At 36.8% G+C, this 26,002-nt stretch overlaps 1 protein-coding gene across 2 annotated transcripts in view; it reads left to right on the top strand.

The window, feature by feature from the left end:
* Window positions 1-25,359, top strand: part of NRXN1 (neurexin 1) — a 994,129-nt gene extending 968,770 nt beyond the window's left edge. For both annotated transcript variants that reach the window (XM_079791723.1, XM_079791722.1), the window contains 2 exons: window positions 3,838-3,916; window positions 23,966-25,359. In XM_079791723.1, the coding sequence (XP_079647849.1) occupies window positions 3,838-3,916; window positions 23,966-24,273 (387 nt within the window). In that variant the 3' untranslated portion in view covers window positions 24,274-25,359. The remainder of the gene's footprint in view (window positions 1-3,837; window positions 3,917-23,965) is intronic.
* Window positions 25,360-26,002: the final 643 nt, after the last annotated feature.

Below are 26,002 nucleotides of genomic sequence, written 5' to 3'. Positions count from 1 at the left end.
TCTTCCAGAGCAGCTTCATATCAACAAAAGTATTATTAAGAACAAGTGTCCATCAATTAGCCAAACATCACATTTCAGCTAGCATCATACTCCACCCATCAGTTTTCTCAATCAATTCAGTCTAAATGTCATTCACAGCAGTGAACGATTAGGCTAAATAATATTATGTAAGTAAGCATCATTGCTTCAGAAAATATTTATTTTTCTCTTTTTTGGATGTGTAGCCAAATAGACTATTTCTGTTTAGAAACCACTTCAATAGAAGTTTTAGAGTAAATCAAGGATTTCTTTGTGGGCACCCTTTCCACAGTTGGAGTTGCTCTTTTCCTCTCAAAGCAGATTTGTCCTAGGAGATTGTAGGTGTGTTCATAGGAATCTATCAGACTTCAGGGAAGCCATTTAGCATGTTCAGACCACTCTGGATTAGGGAAGATCAGCATGGCACTTTGGCCTCTGCATGGTTAAATGGATAGTTATGTAAAGCTAACGTTTTTGCTTGATCACTATTTTGTCTCTTTCAGCAGGTAGTCTCTTCTCTGAAAAAGGTTATAGGCATCAGCAAAGAGTATACTAAAGAATAGAACTGATTGATGTGATATATTTGAGTTTCTCTCTACTACTCTCTCAACAGCATGTTATAGAGAGACAGTTCTAAAGACAATGAATTAAATTTAAATTACACAGCTTTGGCTAGAAAATTGTTAATTCAGCCTCCAAAATAAAATTTAATTTTTTCCCTACATTTGAGCCACTTCATTTTTTCATACAGTGATGATTGCTACAATGTCTCTACTGACTTAAGAACTTTTATTCACAATACTGTTCTTTTTTTTTTTAAAGACTGTGCTGGGTTTTAATTTTTGAAGAAAAACATGAAAAAAGAATGTATATTCATTATATCAGGAAAAGTACATTAAAATCTAAATTATAGTTTTACAATAAGGTCATATTTGCACAGCTTGTTTTCTACTTGAAAGGTCTATAGAGGGTACCATTTAATGTATGACATGTTTCGTTATTTTAGGCACTATATTTTGTGAAAGATAACACTGAGAACATTCTAACTCTTTCTGTTTGCTGTGGAATTGTCCCAAAGGCTGTTGAATGTAGAAAATAGGTCAACTTTTAAAACAGAATTTAACTTGTGTGGCTAAGTAATTTAGTCTGCACCAAACACTATCCATGGAGTCACACATTTTCAGTCCATGAATTTCTTTTAAAAAGCAGCCTTTATCATGCATACTTGATGCTTGACTTCTAATTCGGAATTTGAACCTAGGCAGTGAAAGAGGGAAGCTTAGCTCCACAAAGTACCAATATAGCCACTGTATTCTGATTACATATTAATGTGAGATCTTGCATGTATAATTCACACATACAACTTCCAGTTTAATGTCTAAAATTGTATTATTTATAAATATAGCACAACAATTCAATTGGTTCTGCATTTGTGAAATAATAGCAATATTGATAATATTGCAACTTTTATGAGCATTTACAATGTGGTCCTATTCTAGGTCTTTTTTGTGTACTAATTTAATTCTTACAACAATAGGAACTATTCTGTTGTCCCATTTTTCAGGTGAGAAAAACAAGATGCAGAATAGTTTTTAAACTTTTAAATCAGAGTTTCTCAGCTTCTGCACTATTGGCATTTTGGGAGGCCCGTCATGTGCCTTTTACGATATTCAGCATTCCTGGTTTCTACCTCTTAGATGCCAGTAAGAGCTGACACCCTCAACCCCAGTTGTGTCCATATGTAGTGTCTCCAGACATTGCCAAATGTCCCACAGGTGGTGGAGGGGAAAGGGGCAACATCACTGCTGGGGTGAGAAGCAGGAGATTAAAGAATTGACTCGCATCCTCGTATCAAGAACAAAACAACAACAGCAGCCCTACACTGATTGCATTGATGTAGTTAGCATTCCTCAAGGAACATGAGAAATACGCTTGTAACCCTGAAATTAATTTTAAAGAGTATGCACTGTGGTTGAGAAAAAGTATCTTTGTATTTGAAGTTAATTCTATAAAAAGCGAGTGATCTGCTCTGGGGCAAATTGGAACAATTGGCCTGCAAGACCTCATAATCCAATAACTTGTTATCAAGCCAGTTTGAATATTAGCCTGCAGGATGTGCTTGTGCCAAAAGGAGGATATTTTTTTTTTTTTGCCTTTAAAGCTCACTTGAATGAAAGATACCTGTGTAACTATCACACCAATTGCTGGTAGTTATCACTAATATGAACAGTTACAATTCAAAGAAAACTGTTATTTTGAACTTCGTCTTTTAAAATAACAGCAGCAAAATGAATGAATCCAGTCTCCTAACTGTCTCAGAAGAATTAACAGCAGAATAATATGAAGCCATCTCATGATGCTATTTAAATGCTTGCATTTAAAGTTATATTAAAGAAGAATTAGCATCTGAACAAATTCTTTATTCTTTAAGCTCCTGCACTTAAAATATTTTTAAGCCTAATATTTTGTCACAAAAGTGCATCATCCCTTGTCTCTATTTTTCAAAATGGCACAATTTCCTTGACATTTATTTATGCTTTAATCTTGGATTGTATTAGTTATTGCTTTAATGAAAGCAAGTCATATTATGCTTTGGCTTTTTAAAAAATTATAAGATCTATATTATTATTTTTTAATTTTTACTAAGGTATAGCTGCTATAACATATTAGTTTCAGGTGTACAACATAATGATACACTATTTATATAAATTGCAAAATGATCACCACAATAAGTCCAGTTAACATGCTTCACTACAACCTAGGTTAATTCCACTTTTAAATAAGGATTTCATTAATGTTGCAGTTCTGGGTATTGTCTAAACAATTATAATCTCCTTAATCCTTAGCTGATGTAATGAGATATTTTTCTTCTTGTACCTTGCATTCTCTCTGTGCTACCATTAGCCATGCAATAACTATGCTGAGTTTACTGCTGCTTGCAAGTGGCAGTAAAGAACAACCTTTAGTGCTTGTAAATGAGTTGATTATGTGACTAACTGCTAGGATTTACACACTCCGCTTTTTATTACAGTGATTGTTGTCTTTTTTTGCTGTAAGTGCAATGAAGCAACTAGAATGTCACAAAGAAAATTGACAACTCTTTCCTATTTACTGTGAAATACCACCCCCTCACCCAAATATGCTTTTCACTTATCATGACACCTTAATGATAAAAAGAACAATGGGGACGTGATACCTGCTACCAAATTGTAACAAAAACAAAAATTCAGTATAAAAGCTAAACACAAATTTTTCAAATACCTTAAGTAGATTGTACTTGCTTCCTTTTTTACATCAGTGAAATACATTCTGTTTCCTAGTAAGGACAAGCTCTAGCTCAAAGATTCATCAGACTCTACCTGATCATGAATAAAAAAGGTTATAGCTATTCTGCTTTTAGGAAGCCAAGTACAACTATCGCATAAAACCTACTGACGCGTACATTGTGGCACTCCGGGGCTGTCATAAATCCCAAATCATCTGTTTCTGTCAGGCTGTTTTAAACCTGTATGCTACTGTGTGCAGCTTCTCCATGCTGTTGAATGGGTGGATGTCCAGAGTTGCCTCCCACCATTTCCATGTCTTCCTGTAAAATAAGCTCTAACTGTGTTTTCACAAATGCGCAAGTACTTCCATGAGAGATCTAGAGTAAGTTGAAAAAAAATAAGCTCTGTGTCTTTGGGAAGGGAAATAAGTACAGAATTTGGTTTCTCAATGTATCAGGTAAACACACACGTATTTCACTTATCAGTGAGACAAAGATGAAAAGCTCTGTTGGGATCCTTTAAATTAATCGACTGAATGTGCTTTTCTTTACAGACCACAGATGACATCCTTGTGGCCTCAGCAGAGTGTCCCAGCGATGACGAGGACATTGACCCCTGTGAGCCGAGCTCAGGTGGGTTAGGTTAGTCGACTTTTTTTCTTACTTTCTTTGCTTACTCTAAATCTTTGTTGCATGCTATAGTTCTCAGAAAAATCTTGCATTTATATCTAAATGTCCATCCTATTACAGAATGCCTTGTTGAGAGATAAGGGTTATGGCTTTTACACGTTAATTGAAAAAGAATTAAGAGACAGAGAAGCATCGATCAGACTGTCAAACCTCTGAGGGAAGGTAGGGGAGGGTGGGGGTAAGGTGGAGAGATCAAGCAAAGGACTTGTATGCATGCATATAAGCCTAACCAATGGACACAGACAACAGGGGGATGAGGGCATGAGTGGGGGGGAATTGGGGGGTTAATAGGGGGATGAGGGCAGATATGTAATACCTTAATCAATAAAGAAATTTTGCAAAAGAATTAAAAACAAAACCCACCACGATTGTGTGTTTCAGAAAGAGCAGTGGGAATGCGCACAAGGCTGCTCCTTTACTGTTCACATTCCCTTAACTCACAACCTAATTTTTGTTGAGTAACGTTAGCATGGGCTTTCCTTTGGTCACCTATAGCAAAATTGTAAGCTATAAAATTGCAGTGCATTGTGGAAAATTATTTGACCTTTCTACTGACAAAAAGTACCCACTACTCACTCTACCAACAAATTACCTTAAGTGATATATTTCTGAATTTCAAAAGTGAGACTATTATGGCAGTGCTAAAACAAACAGCAGGTGCAGTCTTTGCTGTATGTAATAGAGAGCATTTGAGTCTTGCCATGTCACCCTAAAATTTAAGCTGATGCATTTTTAACTCAAGCTGATGCATAATTTCTCCTCCTCCTTTGTGATAGGGTATGGCTGACCAACACAAACCATGTTTCCATCCAGGCCTGTAACCTTTCCTCTCCTTTTTATTAGCTGTCGGCCCAGAAAATTAGTCCCAGCCTGGATTTTTTTTCCAGATATTCATAACAACTACTAGGGGCATTTCCAGTGTTTCTTAAAATTCAGTCATTTTCTTGTTTAGGTTATCAAAAGGAGTGAGGCAGATCTGGGTAAACCACGACCAGCTAACTCATGATCTATGCCACCTAGACAGAACCCCAGAAAAACTTCACGTCACAATATAATAACTCAATTGCATTGTTGTGAAGAATATAATTTTGAAGTAAATCTACTCATTCTGATATATTTGAATTTTTTAGAAGGTGGTTCAGGATGCGTGTCTTGCCTTTCTTTTTGAATATCACTACCTCCCATTGATTTTAGCTTCGTACTCTAAGATCTTAGAAAAGCTACTGACTGCCAGTGAGGAGCAGAAGGTTTGGGAGAGCCAGACTTGTGTGTTCTTGTCCTCCCTCCTCTACCTGCACCCCACCATCAAAATTCTCAGCCTGCAGAATCTTCTTTCATGTACAGTTATTAGAATTCTGATGATCATCCATTCCATTTCTCCAGTTTATTGCTCTTTATAACCATCCTGTTTTGGTTATCTGGACAGAGTCCCTTTATGATGCCTTCCTGGGCCCTTTGCCAAGATCCTGCCTTTGTTTTCATTTGTCTTCTCTATTTCTATAGATCATATAAAAAAAGAAGTTTCTTTTTAAATATATTATATCAGTCCCATCTTTTTTCTCTCCCTCCCTCAGATTTCTTCTTTCCCTATTTCTCCTATTCTTACATGCCCAACCAGAACATTCTCTTTGTATCTGATCTTCTCTGAGATCTTCCAGCATAGATTATTCATCAAAGTCTGGTGTTTGGTTGTGCTCATATTTGTTTTCCCGATTCACATTTTCTAGAGAGTAGTCCATTTTCCCCCCAGCATGTTCCACTGTATTAATAAAGCACTGAAAACAGTTCAAGTTCCTACTAATTATACTACTTGCTGAATTTCCTTCCTCTGTCCTGAGTATGGTCTATGAACTTCTTATATGGAGTCCTCACCTTGGGTATCTAGTAAACTTTATTGTGAGAACTCTAATTGCATTTAAAATTGTCACATTTTGGTCAACATCTTCTAGCTTTTGTTTATAGGTCATACTCATCATTCCTTATAGACTCATTTATTGTCTCTTTCTCCAGGATTGAGGGTTTCGGGGGGCGGAAGAAGGAGGAGAGGAGAGAAAGAGAGATTATGCTTTTGTCATCCTCCTGTCTTTTTTATTCATGTGAGTTTTGTCAGTTGTGTTCAACAGTATAGCACAACGGAAAGTGGGAAGCAGCTTGCTAATAGCCATACTCCAGATAATTTTTCTGCCCTTGTTTTCTTTATCACACTTCACACTATGTGAAAGAATATTTTTTATCTGTTATTACCTGTTTATGAATGCATAGCTTGCATCCCCCAACAAGTAGGGAAGCTCCATGAAGCAGAAACCCTGTTTGCCTTGCTCCATGCATGGATCTGTTGTGTAAATTTTGTTCTACTGCAACAAAGGCTCTTGTCAGGTATACAAAACCAACAGCTATTGCCTCTATCTGATGACACCTACTTCAAGACTCTTGTACCAAGCCTGGTTTAAGTTTTCATCCTCTTACTCGGCGTTTTCTTCTCCCTGTACTCTCCTGTTTTCAATTCATCAGCTCCTCTTAAGGCTTAAACTCCAAATTTTGTTGCTTCAATGGGATCATTTGCCTTAGACTTTTCTTGTGATCTTACCTGTTCTTGAAAGTGTCTCGATAGTATATTCCATGAGTGCTTTCTCTTTCTATATTATATTTTGTGAGATCTCTTTTCTACATTGACTTGTTCTGTCCAATTCCCGATGACTTTGTATGCCCAACTTTAATAATTCATGTACTTTGCTCTTTTGGTAGAATTGGCTCACTTTCCATGACATCTTCCTAGGAGATTCTTAGTTTATATATTTTTCTATTTCACAAGTATTTTTTTTTAATGCTCCACAAATATGAATGTTGTTCTATTATAGAATGCCCCTCCTGCAAGCCTTTCTATCTTAATGTACTGGTTTCCTTAAATATCTTTTTCTTGCTTGCATTTTATCTTGAATACAAATATAAAATGCACTGGTTTTCTTAAATATATTTTTCTTGCTTTCATTTTATCTTGAATACAAATATAAAACAACATGTGCAAAAACTGTACTTGTTGATATTAGATTTTGGATAATATTTGATAAAGCTAAAAATCATTTCAGATTATCAGCAGGTCATGTTTTAGAAAACTGACTTTTTAGAAAAATTACATATTGAGTTATTCAGAAATGAATTATATCTGCTATGCACTTTTACTCCTCCTCAAGCAAAGGAAAGCTGATATTTTGGTAAAGATGTGTAGGATAACTTCTACAGTTGGGTTGCACACTAATGTCTTTTGCACTCCCTAAATATGTACATATGAGAGTTCTCTGATCTCCCTGATCCACAGCACCTTCAAATATCTTCTCTGAAAATGTGCTATGTTCATTACTTAGGCGCCTTTCTAAGGCTATTAATGAAACAGGAAAAATATGGCATATTCTTGAATACGAGTAAATATGCCTTCTAGCAAGAGTTTGATCAATTTGAATTACCATGTGGTTCCCTGCAGAACTCTTAATGAAGAGGGAAGTTGTACATGTGGTAGATTATCAGTTTCACCATTGATCAAATAGTATTGAGTCCTCTGTGCACCCACTGCTCTGTTAAGCTCTGGGAGCAAAAATAGGAAGTTCTTATCCAAATTCACATTCTACAAACAAACATCTTTCATTCTACCCTGAATGCATTCTCTGTTAATCTTGATGATCGCCACGTTCTTCATCTTTGACATTAAAATAGCACCTATTTTTCAGGTGATTGCAGGAATTCAAATCAATATTTAAGGCACTTGCTGCAATGCCTGGCATAAAGTGAAGCATAAATGGTGGTTCTTCTTTTTCTCCGTTTAGCAATATAGAAAGAATATTCAACCTACAGTTCCCCTTTTACACAGTGCTGTTACTTTTCTGACTGAAAATTGGTGGGCAAATGATGAGCCACTGTGGCCTCCTGATGGGAACTGTACATGTTGAAACTAGATTAGGGACAACCCCCTGTGTGGGAACACTGGAACTCAGTTATCCTTGGTTGTAGCCTTATTGCCCTGCATGGTTAGCATGGGAAGATACCTTCACATTGGTATAAACAGTGTTTAGAATATGGAAGGGTGACTATGCAATTCAGGAAGTCTAACTGAATCCTCACTCTTAGCTGAGAGGTAGAAATCTGAAGCAGCCATTGGGAACTAGATCACATTTCCCAAAATGCCTACTTTCAGCTGCCTGGATGTGTGACAAGTGGATAGCTTTTCCCTCAGCCTACAGACATGGTTATTAGATTAAATGAATTAATATATGGAAAAGCATGTTGTAGAACAGTGCCTTGCTCATAATAAGTACTATATGACTGTTGGCTATCATTACAATTTGTATTATATACATATTTTCCAAGACATTTTTCCCACATGAGCATACTTTTTTTTGGTAAAGCTTTGAAATCTTATGTTTTAGATTTACTTAGTAAATAGACAAAATGACAACACTGCAAACCAGTTAAGTTTCAAGGTGACCCTTAATAATGTCAGTATGTTAGTTTTGAGATCTTTTTCTAAGTAGACCCTTTTCTAAAAACTCAAGAAATTTGGAAAGGCAATTTTTAAGTTGATATTTGAGACAGTAAATGAAGATTATGACCCCCCCCCCTTTGTTGAGATCTTCCTGCTTGAATAACTCTACTTTGTCTATATTACAAAGAGAACAGGACCAGCTTCCGGTTTCCTGGGAACCCCATTTAGGAAAAATAATTTTCCCTTTTATTTATAACGCCGAACATATCATGTCCATACTCTTTGTGTATGTATGTGTGGGAAGGCGGGGGGTGGGGGGCGGGTAGCTAATAGAATATTGGGCCACCTCCATATCAATTAAATATTTGTCAAACAAGAAAAAAGAAAGCTCTATTGAATAATAACTCTAAGAGCTGGGTAGTTATAGCAGAAGAAAAGGATTACCATTTTTGTGACAATATTTTAAGCATTAGTTGAACCAGTAGGGATGAGCTACTGGTACAGACCCTCAAAGGATAACTGTAGATTACTCATCACTTGTTCACAATGATATGGGTTCAAGTTAAATGAGTAATAATAGGCCACAATAACAACTAGCATTTACTGAAGATTTATTCTGTTTGTTATTGCTCTTAGTACTTGACGAACATTCTACTTCATTATTTTTCGTATTTCAGAAGTTTGCTAGAAAACTCAGGCGTATCACAAAAGTAAGATTATTTTTTTAAATGTTCACTTAAATTTGAAAAGTCCTTTGCATGTATTACTATTCATTAGGCTAAATTTGCTGCAATTACCATGCACTTTTACAGTGTGCTATTTTGAGAAAAGATCAAAGGATTTCTATTGAACCGAACCCATTAACCACATTAGCAGTGAAAATATGTATATTAAATGAGGTGCATCTTTTCATTAAATAAGTAATCACAATCATTTAAGGAATATTTCACTTATTAGATCATATTTTTAGAGCCTGATTAGGGGCTAATTTTGTGCAACATTTAAAATTGAGGTATTTATTATGTGATTATTCAAAAACAACTTTAATTAGCCCCTAATAGCCAACACATTGCTGTTAAAATGGTGAATTTTGAGCTGTAGCCTGAAAAACAACAGTAATGAGTGCTCCATTTTTTGAAACATATAGAGCATCTCCTTAGCACCAGGCCAGAGTCAACGCCAAGGACTTAGCTAATGGCACAGGTGCAGGACCTGGCAGCTGGAGTTGGGGAACTGATGGGATTGTTGGATTTCAGTGTCTGACATGCTGATGGAGAAATTGGTGTTTTTATCTTTTTTCAATATAAATTTAATTATGTAGAAAGCAAATAAAAATGAGCACTGTATGGTTAAAATAAAATAAAGTCACTTTAGACATCATTTGCACTCACTACCCCCGTTTTTCTGAGAGCAGTAATGTCAAAAGAAAAATTACATTGGACGAAGTGAAGAGGCCAGAACTCAAGCTCCAAAAAAAAAAAAAAAAAAAGACTGGAGAACTTAAAGAGCTGCATTGGAGGGTTCTGAGACTATCTTTGGTAATCAGCTTCACTCAAAGTAAAAGTAAACCTATATCTTCATGACTGGAAGTACTTCTACAACTTGGAGCAAAGCTCCCTTAAGGTGGGCTCCAACTTTCCCACAGAAACAAGGATCTGGGAAATGCAAATTAAAACCACAATGAGATCTCACATGTCAGATAGTTATCATCAGTATATAAACATGTGTTGGTGAGAAAAGGGAACGTTCATGCACTGTTGGTAAGACTGTAAATTGGTTCAGCCACCATGGAATATAGTATAGAGGCTCCTAAAAAAATTAGAAGTACCATATGATCCAGCTATTTCACTTCTGCATATTTATCTGAAGAAATTCAAAACACTAGTTAGGAAAGATATACGCACCCCTATGTTCATTGCATTATTTACAATAGTCAACATACAGAAGCAACCTCAATGTTCATCAATAGATGAATAAAGTAGTAGTAGTATATACATACAGTGGAGTGTTACCCAGCCATAAAAAAGAATGAAATATTGCCATTTGTGGCAACATGGATGGACTTAGAGGGTATTATGCAGAAATAAATCAGACAGATAAAGACAAACGCCATATGATTTCACTTATACGTGAAGTCTAACAAACAAATTAATGAACAAATAAACTCATAGACACAGAAAATAAATTGATGGTTGTCAGATGGGATGGATAGAAAAATGTAAAGGGATTAAGAAGTACAGATTGCCAGTTATAAAAACACTCACAGGAATGTCAAGTACAGCATAGGGAATCTAGTCAATAATATTGCAATAACTACATATAGTGTCAAGTAAACACTAGACTTAAAGGAGTAATCACTTCATAATGCATATAAATGTCTAATCGCTAGGTTGTACACCTGAAGTTAGTACAATATTATATATCAATTCTAAGTGAAAAGGAATATGTTATTAAGTTGCCAGGTTAAAAGAGGATGTATTAAAGCTGCCAATATAGCCAAGACCATCAATCAAACTTTTAAAATTAGTAGAAAGAGAAGTACCACCATTGCCACATCTACGAGCACACACATTTTACATTTCATTTACGCAAACCTTAGAAGTCAAAGTTCACATCCCAGTTCATCCAGTTGCTGTGTAATTGGAAACAAAGCATTGGACCTCTATTTAATTTTTTTGCATCTATAAATGACATCAATAATGTTAAATACTCATTGTTGTGGTGATAAGAGAATGCGTGCAGAGCACTAAGCTTTGAGTCGGCCACACAGAAACTTCAATAATATAAATTATCTTTTAATGGCAGTACCAGGCAACTAACTGAGTAAGCCATATCATAAAGTGAAATAAACCAGCATCTCAGGCAAGAAAGGAAAATGTTAGTATTTGGCCCTTTAGCATCTAAGTTTTAAAAAGTATTTCTGAATTCTATCAGCATAAAACTTTTCTCAGTAGCCACTAGGAAACTAGCAAGACCAGAGCTAGTTTCCGCTAGATAAATTTAGGTTGCTAGGATGGGAAGAGGGTACATATCATCTGCTATTCTTATTCCTGGAGGAAAAAGATGCAGGTCTCTGCCACACAGAGCTTTTGAGAAAGGGATGATTAGCTTCCCTGCCTGTTCTTATAATCTGCTTGCCCTTCTTCCTCCAACATTCAGGAACACGTTGGGCAGCTTGGCTTAACCGGGCTTACCCACCACACACCCTTCCCCCATGATGGATGGCTTGCCTTCCATATTTCCCAATTCTAGGCTTAACACGATTCCTTCTAATGGGCTCAGTGGGGAAGCTGTCTCATCTTTCACCTCAGCTATTGCACTTTCACCAGAAAGAATGTGATCTTTCTCCAACAAAAGAAAATTGAGACAGCAATAGCTTCCTGACAGGAATATAAAAACGATCACCCGAAGTGAGTAGACCCAGTTTTACAATCAGGAAAACTGTGCACTGCCTCCTTACCCAGAATGACCTGGACCCTTGCAATTTCATCCAGGTACACCATGCAAGTCCAGAGCAGGTAGAAGGGGACGGAAAAGAGAACTGACCTAACAATTTTAGAAATAGACCCTAAAACCTAAACAAGAGTTATTCTTTCCAAGATAATAAGCCTTGCTTTCAATTATTACCAAAGAGTGGTCTCAGGTGATTGATTTCACGAGACCTAAAAACCTAAAAAATCATAAAATTTTGAAAGAGGAAGAGGAATAATTCACTCCATTCATAGGTACCAGAGAGCACCGATCTGTAAAGATAGAATGTCTCGCAGATAAACAGAAACAAGCTCCATACGCAGCATGACAATTAATGGCCATTGGCCACCTGAATTCACAGGGCCTCGTGCATGAGAGGAAAGTCCCTGAATACAGTGACCCCTGTGGGGATAATGTCCTTCATGGCCCTGTCACAACAGACTGAGCCATGGCGTGCAGTACATATTGCAGAATTGTCTACTCGTTGGAACAGCTGGTGATTCAATACCTTTTGTGTGGCAGACACAGGGAAAATAATTGGACCATCACTGTTTTTTCCATAGCACTTTCACATTGATTGTCCTACCTGGTCTGATCCTCACAAAGGCCCTGGGAGGTAAATAATGTATGGCCCTTACGTTTCTGATGAAAACATGATAGCAGAGGATAATGAGTTGCTATGGGTCAACTCGGCAAGTAAGCTGCTGTGCCTAGAATAGAACCTAATGTCTGATATGCTTCCTACCCCTGGCTTTCCTAAGATTCTGCGGGAATGCAAACTTCTTTTACTGGAAAGAAAGGGCAGATAGATGGCAGGAGGTACAGTGGCGTGTGGCTGGAAGGGGTACAACTAGAAAGATGTTTAGAAAAGAGGCCTAACGTGCTGAATTCTACAGGAAAGGATAAAATTGGGAATATTAACAAATCATTCTGCAGTCATAAATGCAGATGTATTGAATGTCTAAAACTAGAACAGACATACCCAAGTTGGAATTTCCGCTGTGCCATTTATGAAGCCTAGATAATATAATCTGAGACTCATTTCCCTTTCCTATAAGGGAATGAGAACACTTATATCACAGTGTTGTTATTAAGAATAGATTAGATGATTTGTATGAAATGCACAGAGCCTACCATATAATAATAATTCCATAAAGGTAACAATTGTTAACTAAATAAAATAAGAAAATATATTTAAGCCTTACACGGAGTCAGAAGTTATAATAGCCATGTTGAGTATCACTTGACAATTAAATCATGTGAAAATATATCTACTAAGGATAAATCCTTGCAATATTTGGGAGGAAGTTAAGAAAGAGAGTTTTGATAATCCAATATATTTAAGTAAGTTAACCCCAAGGTATTGTGAAACTTTTCCTGGTGCTCTTCAAAAGTCTGACTTTACTTATAAATTATGAGAGGGGAGGGAGGTGACTATTGTTACTTCTGTCAGATAATTGGAAGAAATGCTGCATTATTCACGTGTGTGTGCGCATGCACACACACATACACTCTATTAACCTAGCTATAATCATAGTGCTGCCACTTTTGTCTTCCTATAATCAGGTTCCCCAAAATTCCTGGTTTAATATTTGAGTATTCCTTTGAATTAATCCTCTGGATTTGTGTAAAGATTGATTGATTGTTAAGCTTTCTATATGTAAAAATGTGAAATGCATCTTAAGAAAAGTGATTTATGGGTGTATATATTTCTGGGTATTTTAGTCAACGAGTTTCCAGCAAAAGAAGCTAGTTTGCTATGGAAGAGTTTAGTGGCATGGGAATGAGTAATGGAGAGTGTCTTCTACATTTCAAAATATAGCTCTTCTCCCATTTTCTAAAATGTAATACATTTTGATGAAAAACACACAAGACTCTGCAGGCTCCCTAACTTTGAAACGGATTTTCTCAATTATTGCCTATATGGTTTTTCTCCTGCTTGACAATTATGGAAAGTTTGACCTGACTGATGATGCCCTTTTCAAATTTATCCCTCTAAGCTCAGCAGGAATAAGAAGTACCCTAGAAACTTCAGCTACTCTGCTGAATTTGAGAAAAGAGTTCCAAGTTAGTTCCCAACTATTTGTGGTGTTGTGAGTGTCAGATGATGTTGATGTAAATAAGACACTGAAATAACTCAATCTGAAGGCTACTAACTTGGCTGACTTTAAATTAAAAAAAAAAAAGATGAAATATTGCCATTCACAACACCCTGGATGGATTTTGAGAGTATCATGCTAAACGATATAAGTCAGACAAAGGACAAGAACCATATGATATAACTTACACATGGGAAATGAAACAGAAAGCAAGAACAAACCAAACAAATGAACTCATAGACACAGACAACAGTATGGTGGTTACTAGAGGGGACGGGAGGGGTGGGAGAAGATAAAGAGGGTAAAGGTGTTCAAATATATGATGACAAAAGAGAATAGACTTTGGGTGGTGAGCACACAATGCAATATACAGAAGAGGTATTATATAATTGTACACCTGAAACTTGTACAGAATTATAACAAATGTTACCCTAATAACTTTAATTAAAAACTGACTTATTGCAATTAAGCTCATATTACTTGGAGACATAGGGAAATAAATGCAGATATGATATTTGTATTGATGCACATTCATCTCAATTCACCTAAGCACAGGAAAGGTGATTTCTGATTTAATTATATAAATGTCATATTTAATTTCTTTCACTGAAAATATTTAGGAGGTGGGAGATAGGAAAGTATTGCGGTAAACATCCTATATAATAAAAGGGTAGTATGCAAATTTTCCCCTTGACCAGGGGTCAATCAGGGGGTGGGGCCAGCCAGAGGAAGGGAGGGAGGACCCAGCTGGCAGCCGGAAGCCAATAAGGACCCTACCAGTGCATGAATTCCGTGCACTGGACCTCTGGTATTCTATAAAGAGATATACAATGTTGCTGCCAGTTTCTGGCCCAGTTGCTTATTACTATAACTAAAACCTGGAAACCAAAGTTCTTTCACACTTTAATGGTTACATTTACCTCAGTCTATCCCTGAAAATTTATAAACTTACAAAAATCTCTTCCTCTAATCCAGTGGTTCTCAACCTTTCTAATGCTGCGACCCTTTAATACAGTTCCTCATGTTGTGGCGACCCCAACCATAAAATTATTTTTTTTTTGCTGCTTCATAACTGTAATTTTGCTACTGTTATGAATCGTAATGTAAACATCTGTGTTTTCTGATGGTCTTAGGCGACCCTGCTAGCGGTTCTCAACCTGTGCGTTGCAACAGATTGGGTCTTCTTTTCCAATTGGCTGTATTTTTGTCCATTTTCCTAGTGGGTTATCTTTTTTTTTTTTTTGTATCGACTGATACATACTCTTTGTATCTTAGAGATATGTATCTTTTATATGGACAGCAGTATTTCTCTCCTTTCTCTTTTGCATTTTTACTTTTTTAGTGATACCTTTATTTCACATAAAATTGTTATTATTTATGGAGTCAAATGTGATCTCAGTTTGTATGATTTCATTGCATAGCCTATGATCTGTGTGTTAAGTTTCATGTCTACCTTCAAATTTTTTTTTCCTCATTCTCCTACAAAACTTACAATGCTGTAGCCACTCTGACTTTTGTTTAGTTTCTGAAAAGCAAACTCTTTCCCTCCACGAGGTCATTCCACATGCTATTCCTTCTCATTAGAAGTCGATTGTATGCACTTTTCACTTGACTACTCTCCACTCATTTTCTATGTCTCGGCATAAATGTCACAAACCCAGAAAGGTCTTCCCAACACCTCACTCTAAAGCAGAGATCTTTGTTCTGCTCCTGCATGGTACCTACCATTTTTCTTCATCACACATATGCCAGCTATTGCTTTAAGTTGAACTGTTTGATTCTTTGTTGTATATCTATTTTCCTCATTATATGTCAAGGTCCATGAGGGTAGATGTCAAGTGTGTTTGGTTAATCTACTTCACATACAGTAGCTAGTGCAATACCTGGAACATACCTACTGTTCACTATATATTTATTAACAGAAAGAATGAAGAGTCTTAGAGAAAAATTCATAAAAGACAGGGCTTTTAAGCTGGGTCATGAGGAGGTGGTAGTATTCAGTCAGGCAGGAGAAAAAAGATCATGGGAGCTGGGCAGAATTTCCATTGTATATGGAGGAGACTGGGGGACACAAATAAAATTGGAATTGCCACTTATTTTGGGATAAGTGGAAGACAAATTTGAATAGATCATTGTGGGCAGACTTTGGAGGACCTTAAGAATAGGAGTCACACTGGTACTTTAGTAAACACCCTGACACTTTCAAGGGTTCTAAGAAAATCTAATGGGCACCATGACCATGCAAAAAGTTTAAGAAGCCTGCAGATAACTAAGCTGTGGACACATAGTTTACACAAAGTATGGAGTAATTGAAGAATAGTCTCTGAAAATCTCATGACCCTATGGCTTCCCCCAGAGATGAGGGATATGTGTGTTCCTCTACTAGTTTCAATGTGCCTGCCCAAAGTCACCCAAGGTGTGTGTGTCCATTGCATTTTCTGTCTATGTGGTGCCATTTGAGGTAGCAGCCTGCCCTACTTGGTGCACTCTGTCCTCTAGGCACAGGATGAGTTTTTCTGTGTCTAGCATGCAATATCTATATTTCTAGTGAAGATAATGCTCCTCTCAATCCCACAATAGTGGCCTCTGCACTTCCCTTCAAACATGTGTCTTGGTGGCTTTGAAAGTAACAGAGGAAAATATTAGACCCAGCAGCCATGGAGGTAGTAAGGGCTTATTGATTTCCAAGTTCTTTCTGAATCTCCAGTTCATGGGAAGGGCTAAGATGTTTCAGACATGTCCTCTCTCAAGCCTTTTGTTCTGTCTGCAGGAGGGAACTTCAGAATGTTCAGGGCATGGGTGGAGTTGGCATAAAGAGAGGGATTTGACTGCATTCATCACTTCTCATAAAACCATAGTGTGTGTCAATATCAGTGCATGCCATAAAAAACATTGCTTACCTGATTTCTTGCAACTGTGGTAATGTTGATATTTGTGCATGCCATATAAATATTTACCTACCTTCTTTCTTGCAACTGTGATATTTAAACACGTGTTCTTGTAAGGGGTTGCATCGGAGTTTCTTCTGACCCAGGTTGTACTGAAGCACTAAAATGGAAAGAAGAAGAATAAACTTTATTTTCTGGAGAAAAAAATATACTAATCTCAACTCACAAACACCCCAGGAGCTTACAATTCCAATTTTCTTTTCACAGAATTAATAAAACTGGATACTGGAAAAGTCAAATCTTTCCCCATAAATCTGAAACCATTTTGAAGGCTAGGTTAGAATTATAATAACTTCCACATCTATTAAAACATAGTACAGAATTCTGGTCTAATAAGATCATTTTAGGCAGCTCCTTTTCCTACATGGGATAAAGACAAATTTTAAATTGATTACTTTTAATTTAATATTTGATAAAGACTACTGAAAGACTCTTAGTGAAAAAAAAATTAAATAAATGCATCTTACCAATAGTTTTTAAAAAGAATTATTGTAAGACAGGCTATCTAACAATTCCAGGTAGCAGAATGGCATATATATATATATATATATATATATATATATATATATAGAGAGAGAGAGAGAGAGAGAGAGAGAGAGAGAGAGAATTATTTCTTAAGATTGGCGGTCTCTTACAATTTTTTTTTTGTTAAAGCTCAAAAGCTATATTTTCATTGACATCAGTATCTAGTGAAACTCTAGCTTCACTCTTGATATGACAAGGTCATGGTTGATGACATACCTATATACTAACAGTCTATATTGAAGAAATAAAATCAGCAATAAAAATTGCCTGGAAACTACAATCTTGCCCTACAAAGCTAACTTTGGAAACAACATAAATATAATAAGATTACAGTGAAAGAACAGCTCATCCAAGTATACAAAGTAGTTTCATAAAAATGACAATTTGAGTGATAAAAAGAGCGTTTTGTGGCATGGTTATTGCTTTGGTGAACTCATCAATGGAAATATAAGGTCCCACAATCATCCACCAAACCCTCATTCTATGTGACAGGAGTTAGGACTTTAAGCATCATTTCTCATGCAGTGTTACAAAAACATAAACCAAGAGCAATTATATTTTAATAGCAATTTTCGATTGCTATGTTTCCAATCTCAGAAAGAACAGCTAAAGTGTGCCAAATGCTTTCTATTGCAAAGTGAAACCTCTATGGAGAGATTCATTCATGTTCAAAACTTTACCTTTCATAATGCATATTTTAGAACTTCAGTTGAGAATCATTTTGTTAAGTAAATGTGGGCTTTATACTCCAGGTTTGGTTAAGACTAGAAACAATTAAATAGTAACAAAGCCATAAATAGAGGCTCTAGTAAAGCTTAATGTGCTGCTCAGATCCCCATCTGCATAATAAATGGTTGTTTTTTTTTACTTGATACTATTATTCCTTCTGATAAAGCATATAATTTTATTCTCTAAACAAATTTAGGAAGTTAAATTTTAAAGGAAAGCACGCCAGTATAAAACACAAAGCCCATGTCTGGTGAACAATCAATCACATTGAGATGTTTTGGACAGTAAGGACTATTTTATATTATGCTTTGAAATTTGGAACTTGGCACTAAGGTTTGTCACTCATTTAACACCTTGCTGAGGAATGCACTTACCCCAAAGGCAAAAAGTTCTGACCCCTACTGGCCTGACCTTCATTTACCTGAGATGGGCAGGGACCCACCCACTATACCAGTGATGGCGAACCTATGACACGCGTGTCAGCACTGACACGCGGCCACATGCCAAGGATGAAACATTTGCTGCTCCTGAGGATGAAACATTTGCGAAATAATGTTTTTCCTCAAAGTGACACACTACCCGAGTTATGCTCAGTTTTTTGGCGAAGTTTGACACACCAAGCTCAAAAGGTTGCCCATCACTGCTCTATACACTCTGAAAGCCACCTTCAAGGATAAGTCATGAGCTGGGAGAGAATCACACAGAAGAGGTAGAGTGGGGGACTAAGTAGGAGGAATAGAGAGCAGCATAGGTTTGAAGACAGAGGAGCTGGGAAGAAATGAGACCTGTCACAAATAATTCTCTGCACTACAGCCTACTGTGTCTCTCAAACATGTTAGTCTTGTGATGTTTGTTAACTGGACCTAAATTAGTTCCTACTTGGGGAAATGTTCTTTCACAGATACAGTGCCAGGGACTGTCAAAAAGAAAGAAAAGAACATCAATTAGGACAATTTCTTTTCCTGTCATGGTAGCTTAAAATAATTATCTCAGCAAATTTAAGGATAAGTTAAAATTTTAAACATTTTAACATTTTTATGCAAAGCAACAAATACACTAAGGCACTGGGATATATCTTTTGCACCATGAACTATTATATGATATGAATAAACTGGTTTTAGGGTTTAATGTGGAGATATGTTAATAACTATCCAAACACTGGAAAGGCTATGCCTACCTGTGAAATCCCAATATTAATTAGACAAGAAAATTCATAGAGCTAGCATAGTGGATTCTTAGTAAACCTGGGCCAAAGCAGACCATGTGAAAAACGTCTAGAAACCATCAGGATCTTGCCAAATATTTGAGAGAGAGAGACAGACAGAATTAAAAATCATTTTCATCTGCCCTTTAAGATAATGCCATCGGGTCCCACGGGTCCCAGGAATATCTCCACAGCCTTTTGGCTGAAAAGTGGCTTATGTGAAAGAGGTTAAATTCCCGTGACAGCTCTCTGCCCTTGCCAGTACAATGAATACCTTCTGACTCACTTAAGCAAAAATGCCAGCAAAACGCAAGTCTTCATATTGCCATTAGGGAATGCATATGTGCTTTCCCCACATGTAATAGACCTAGCAGTGTACACACCACCCCAGTGGATTCAGGGGTACGTGGTGTTGGGCGTTCTTCTGTAAAACAGGGATAAGGCAGAATTATGTGGGAAACCTTTAGTAAGTAAAAGCCCCTATGGTCACAGTGTTCACGTAAATTGTAAGTCATGATTTCACTATATGAATAGAACTGTTAAAATTAGAAAATATAAATGGAGCTAAATGCTTAGAATATATCTACTCTTTTTTTTTTTTATTGCTCGTGCCCTGAACTTTAACCAAAACACGTGTGCCACCATCACTGCTGCCTTGAATACTTGCCTATTTCCAGTCACACTGAGTAGTACCGATGTGCCTGCCCATCATCAGTCCTACTGAGGTTTTCCATTGACCTGGGTTCCTTTTGCCTCTGGGCCTGATATAATGAATTGGCTACATTAGCTTGGTGTTACTTACAAATCAGTCCACTTTTGACCATTCAAGGCTTATTACTACTTTGCATGTACGCCATTCTTTTAGCTTCCCTCCATCATCTTTTACCTGTTTTTTAAATGTCCTCATCACATGTTGGGACAAAGAAAAGGTGACGGAGTAAAAGTAAACTGTAGTTCCTTTATTTTTTAACACTACTAGGAAAAAGATGTAGATTGCTTTAATTATCTAAAATACGTTGATTTAGTTTATTATGGAGTTTAAAGGGAATGCAAAATTTACAAGCCCATCTATAATAATACAAGCATAATATGCTAATTAGATCGGATGTCCTTCCAGACATCCTTCCTTCCAGACAAAGCCTCAGCGGGTGGGGGCTGAAGCAGAGGCAGCAGAGGACCCCCGGCTGTGGCAGGGGCAGGTGGGGGGCCAGGGCCAAGGCCCTTTACACAGATTTCGTGCATTGGGCCTCTAGTGAAGTGTAAGAATTGTGTATGGATTTTTCTAATTAAATTCTTTTTCACATTGTCATAAATGGTTAAAAGATGACTGCATTTCTTTTTTACGTAAAATTTTAACCAAATTATATAAGAAGGCATTTAGCTTTTTGAGCCATTTATACTATTCTCTACATTTAAATTAATGAAATTTCCTCATGTACTTTTCAGTGATCATCAAAATAAACCAATAATGACGATCAATACACGAAGCCACATTTATAATTCAGGAATATATGTGAATTTCTCTAGCCTTTTATTGCACATCTAGGAGAGATATCCCATTAACACTTTAGTGGGCTAGCTGGGCCTTTATTTACTATTATTAATACTTATAAACTTAGCATAAAAGTCAAGAAAAATATCACCCTTCAGATTTGAAATAGAAAAGAAAGGTTATTGAATAATCAATTAGATAAAAAGCAACTGCATATTCCAAATAGTCCTATAAAAATACCTGTGGTAAGTATTAATTTTTTAGTTTTGATCAGGAGAAAAGGGATAAAATTCCTTCATTGGGTTTGGTGGTTTTTTTAAATAAATATTCTAAATATTGTGTTTTTTAAATAATCTATGTATACATGGGTTACAGAGCTATTTTTAGGCCTACATGTGACTTAATCATCATTTTGTCTGGAATTGTTAAAAACACAAGTATTTCCCTTAAATATGAGGTCCTTATCAAATGGCTATGTGGCAAAATTGAAGCATTTGAGGCTTTTCTTAGGTCTTTGCAATCATATTCTAGTTTTAACATCAAATGGATGGTATGCTGCTTATACTGTCATTGTGAAAACATATTAAAAGTATTTAAAGAGATAAATTAAGAATACAATTCTTGAATAAGATAGTTCACCAAATTCCTAACTGGGGAAAACATATATATATAGGATTTTATCTCCACTCTCCCCATCCCTTTCTGACAAATAGAATGAGATAATTATGAAAATGTGTTGAAAATGAAAGCATCCCACCTGGTGGGGAGAAAAGACTTAGGTAACACTTAAGTAAAGATCCAGCTCTTATGACACTCAGGCAAAAGAATACTCCTCCAAATGAGCAGGTAGAGAGTTGTCATTGAGTGAACATTAGCAGCTGAGCTAATTGGCAGAGTTTGGCCAAGATGACTGTGTTTGAAAGAGAAAGTGTGGCCTTTGGTTTGTCAGGTGGTGACAGAGCTCCTGCAGTAGGTTCTGTTCTTCTGGGGAGGAAATTAATTTCCTGTAATCAAATGCTGTGGATTACAGTCTTTGTCTCCTCCGCCTTGGCCAAAGAAGCAATGCCAAGGCTTATTCAGCAACATTACCTGGTGTTTTGTAAAGCAAGCAGTGACATACTCAACAAAGAAATGTTTTGCCTGCTACATTTTGTTGCTCAGAATACAGCCTATTGCTGCTTTGAGACTGAAAGCTATGACTTTGTAAGTGACTATATTTGCAAGGCTTTGTTCGGAGAAGGAAAGGAAAATGACAGCAAGAAATTCACATGCGGACAGAAGAAATCTTGGTGACGTCTGAAAATGAAATTATAAAGCAGTCCAGGGTTACAGTTGGTAAAGCAATCCCAGGAATAGGAACTTTTGTAGAAATATTTTAAAAAAATAATCTATACTAATAAAAGGGTAATATGCTAATTAGACTGAACATCTTCTGGGCAACCTTCTGTACATCCTTCCCGACAAAGCCATGTTGGCGGGGCCAAGGCAGAGGAGGTTAGAGGCGATCAGGCAGGCAGGGGAGAGCAGTTAGGGGGACCAGGTCAGCAGGGGAGAGCAGTTAGGGGGATCAGGCTGGCAGGCAGGTGAGCGGTTAGGAGCCAGAGGTCTTGAGGGGTCCCAGATTGGAGAGAGTGCAGACCGAGCTGAGGGGACCCCTTCCCGTGCACAAATTTTGTGCACCGGGCCTCTAGTTACTACATAATGTTGAGTAGTAGTGATATAAAAGCGCAATCCTAGTCTTCTTGAATTATTCCATTTCTGGTGTGTGTATACATTCACATGCATATATATTTGATATATATGCAATCTGGTGACGATTTAAATTCATTCTGCATAACTTACAAAGTTTTGAAAAATTAACCAATTACATCTGTAAAGTAATGATTTTTTAAGACAAGGGAGAGGGTGAAGATTCAGAAAAAGAAAACAATTTCATACAGAAAAATGACCTAGGGCCAGAGAGAAGTGGGATGAAATCGTCTCTCTCTATAGTTCCTAGGCTTTTAAATTCTTGCAACAAATTTTTAAGAGTATTATGTAAAAGAAAAGAGTCACCTTCGCCTCCCCTGATCTGTAAGCCAAATCGCAGGATGTTTTCTCCCCATCTATAGTCAACTTCAGCGCCTGATGAGGCCTTGGGATGACAGTGCAGCACCCAAAAACCCATTTCCTGACCAAAGGAAGAGCTTCGTTACTCTTTATCCTTTGGAAAGATTAAAGAGGGTTTTACCAGTTGAATAAAACAGGGCTAGCCAGTCCTTTATTTATTGTCATCTACTAGGCACCAAGTTTTGACTCAAAACCAATATGGATGGTCTATAAAACTGAGGGGGAAAAAATCATTTCTTATTTTAACCTCCCAAATTTGGTTTTGGTGATCACTCAACTGCAACCAATGAATGAATTCCCATCCATGCATACAAATAAACCTCCAACAGAAAAAGGAATTAATTTTGTTTTAGTTTGTAAAGTTGTGACTAAAATCATACTTTTACAAGCAGGTATTTAGATTATTCAAAATGTCTGAGTTGTTTTATTGTTCAATACTATATTTAAAACTATAGGAGGCAATATGATTGCATAAGTAGTCCTAGATTTAGCTATCCTGATTCAGAGTCTAGAGTTAGCTCTAGGGGTTCTAATATTAACATCAATTTGATTCTGAAATTGATGCCCTCTAATATTACAAGGTAGGGTCATTATGATTTTATTTTCCATGCTGGGTTTATGGTTTTTCACCTAACACATCAACATGGCCCTTCCGAGGTACATGGAGCTTATTTGGGGCTGCACCTACAAGACCTTGTTAACAAAATTGATCTGTGAGAAAGAAAAGATGGCAACAAATCTCTCACCGAGTGCTTTGATTCATTGTCCCCAGTTTTGTAGTGACCCTGAGGCACGGGGTTTCCACACTTCACAGCAGTCTACTTTTCCTGAAGCACTAGGTGCTATCCCATTAGTCATGGAAATAGAAGGGAACTGTTAGCATTCAAGGAACTCGATAATCACTTTGTGTGGTTTTTTTTTTTCTCCCCTCTTTCCTATAGCCAACCCAACCCGGGCAGGCGGCAGAGAGCCATACCCAGGCTCCGCAGAAGTGATCCGGGAGTCCAGCAGCACCACGGGCATGGTGGTAGGCATAGTGGCCGCCGCCGCCCTGTGCATCCTCATCCTCCTCTATGCCATGTACAAGTACAGGAACCGGGATGAAGGCTCATACCACGTGGACGAGAGTCGAAACTACATTAGTAACTCAGCGCAGTCCAATGGGGCTGTTGTAAAGGAGAAACAACCCAGCAGTGCAAAAAGCGCCAACAAAAATAAGAAGAACAAGGATAAAGAGTATTACGTCTGATTCCAAGATCTTAAAAGGACCCTTGTATAGAAATAGTCTTCATTTTATCTGAGACATAATATAAACTTATTTACTTTCCTTTTTATGAAGCACATACAAAAGAAGACAGGGAATGCAATCAGGAAGGAAAGACTGTTTTTAAAAAATAAAAAACACACACACAAGTATCTCATGCTCTTGTTTCTCCAAAAAAGAAAAATAAATAAAAAATTAAAAAACAGGGGCCAATAAATTCCCTAACATCCACAGTGTTTTCATTTACTCTGCCTGTCTTTATGTTGCTGGAACATTTCTAAAAGACAGTGATGACCGCACGCATTCATAAAGCAAAGGAGTATTACAACATCAAGGCACAACACAAAACACAACACACACAAAAGAAGCTACCTATGATCCTGGATTTAGCCAAAGTGCTAGCGCTTTCCCGAGAAGTCAGATAGTCCTATTGCCAGAGAAGACTGTGGCATTTTGAGTGACTCGACCTGCAAATCCTTAAGAATTTGCTGCCTGGCGCAAATGGAGCAGTGGTTGGAATTTACACTTGAAACAAAGTGCTGGCTTTTTTGAAGACTTGTGTAGGAACACATTCAAAAAGCCCCTTTATGATTGTGAGAGGGAAAAAAAAGTATGGAGGCCTTATTTTCAACATTGTGAAATATAAGGCACATCTTCACACTAAAATTTCAGAACAAAAACAAGAGGGCATAGATGCAATCATTGGGAAATTTTCATGCACGCTTAATATGTTACTACATATGTTTATATAAAATCCATCTCTGTGTGCTTTCTGGACTGTGGTTAAGTGACGTTTTATAGCCTGTTGTATAGAAAATGCAAAATATATCTCTGCTCTTCAGCCATTTTTGGTAAATTAAATGTTATAAGTGTTGCTAATTATAGGGAGTTTTATGACATTGGAGCAACAATTATTTCAGGGTTGTTTTTGGTTGGTTTTTTTTTTTTGGGCCATCATTATAAATTGCCACAATTACTTACTTTTTAAAATAAAGTTACAATGTAGTGTTTATTCTAAGAAAGATATGTATGAATGTATATAAAAAGATTCAGCTACATTTTTTCTTACATGTACAGCCTTCATTCTGTTGCAGTTAAGTTTTAGTATTTGTATGAAAGGTGTGAATTAGAAGGTAAAAGCTATACATATGTATCTTATAATCTTTTTTCTTCCCTAAATACATTTCCACATACATTCACTATTCACAATCAAAGATGTACACACACATATGAATTCAGAGTAATCCATCAAATATAATGAAAGACCCAAACATATATATACTAACAAATATTTACTGACAAAATGCAAAGCAGGAAGGAAGATAGTTGTGCCAAGGTATTGATGACAAATGGGGTGATTTGCTTCATTGAGATCATGGTCCCAAGAAACCCCAAGAAGATATTTCCCTAATGAAATGGAACCTTTTCTTATCAAATAGAATACAATGGTATCTTGATGTATGGATATGAACCATTAGGTGGGGAGGTTATGGAAGCAAAATTGATTGATATACACCTTAATCAGATTGCTGCAATTGAAAACTTTTTTCCCAATAAAATTATATTTTTTTCTCTGAACCTAATGCGCATGATAAAGATTTTGGAAAGTAAACACTTTCTCAACTAAAAGTATTTTCAGGAATTTTTGATTCCCTATTTGTTGATTATTGACCATATTTTAATTTTTGTGGTTTTACATATATATCATTAAATA

Source organism: Cnephaeus nilssonii (assembly GCF_951640355.1).
Source record: "Cnephaeus nilssonii genome assembly, chromosome: 15".
NCBI classification, from domain to species: domain Eukaryota; kingdom Metazoa; phylum Chordata; class Mammalia; order Chiroptera; family Vespertilionidae; genus Cnephaeus; species Cnephaeus nilssonii.
Note: the sequence above shows the minus strand (reverse complement) of the source record. Positions and strands in the feature narration are given on the sequence as shown.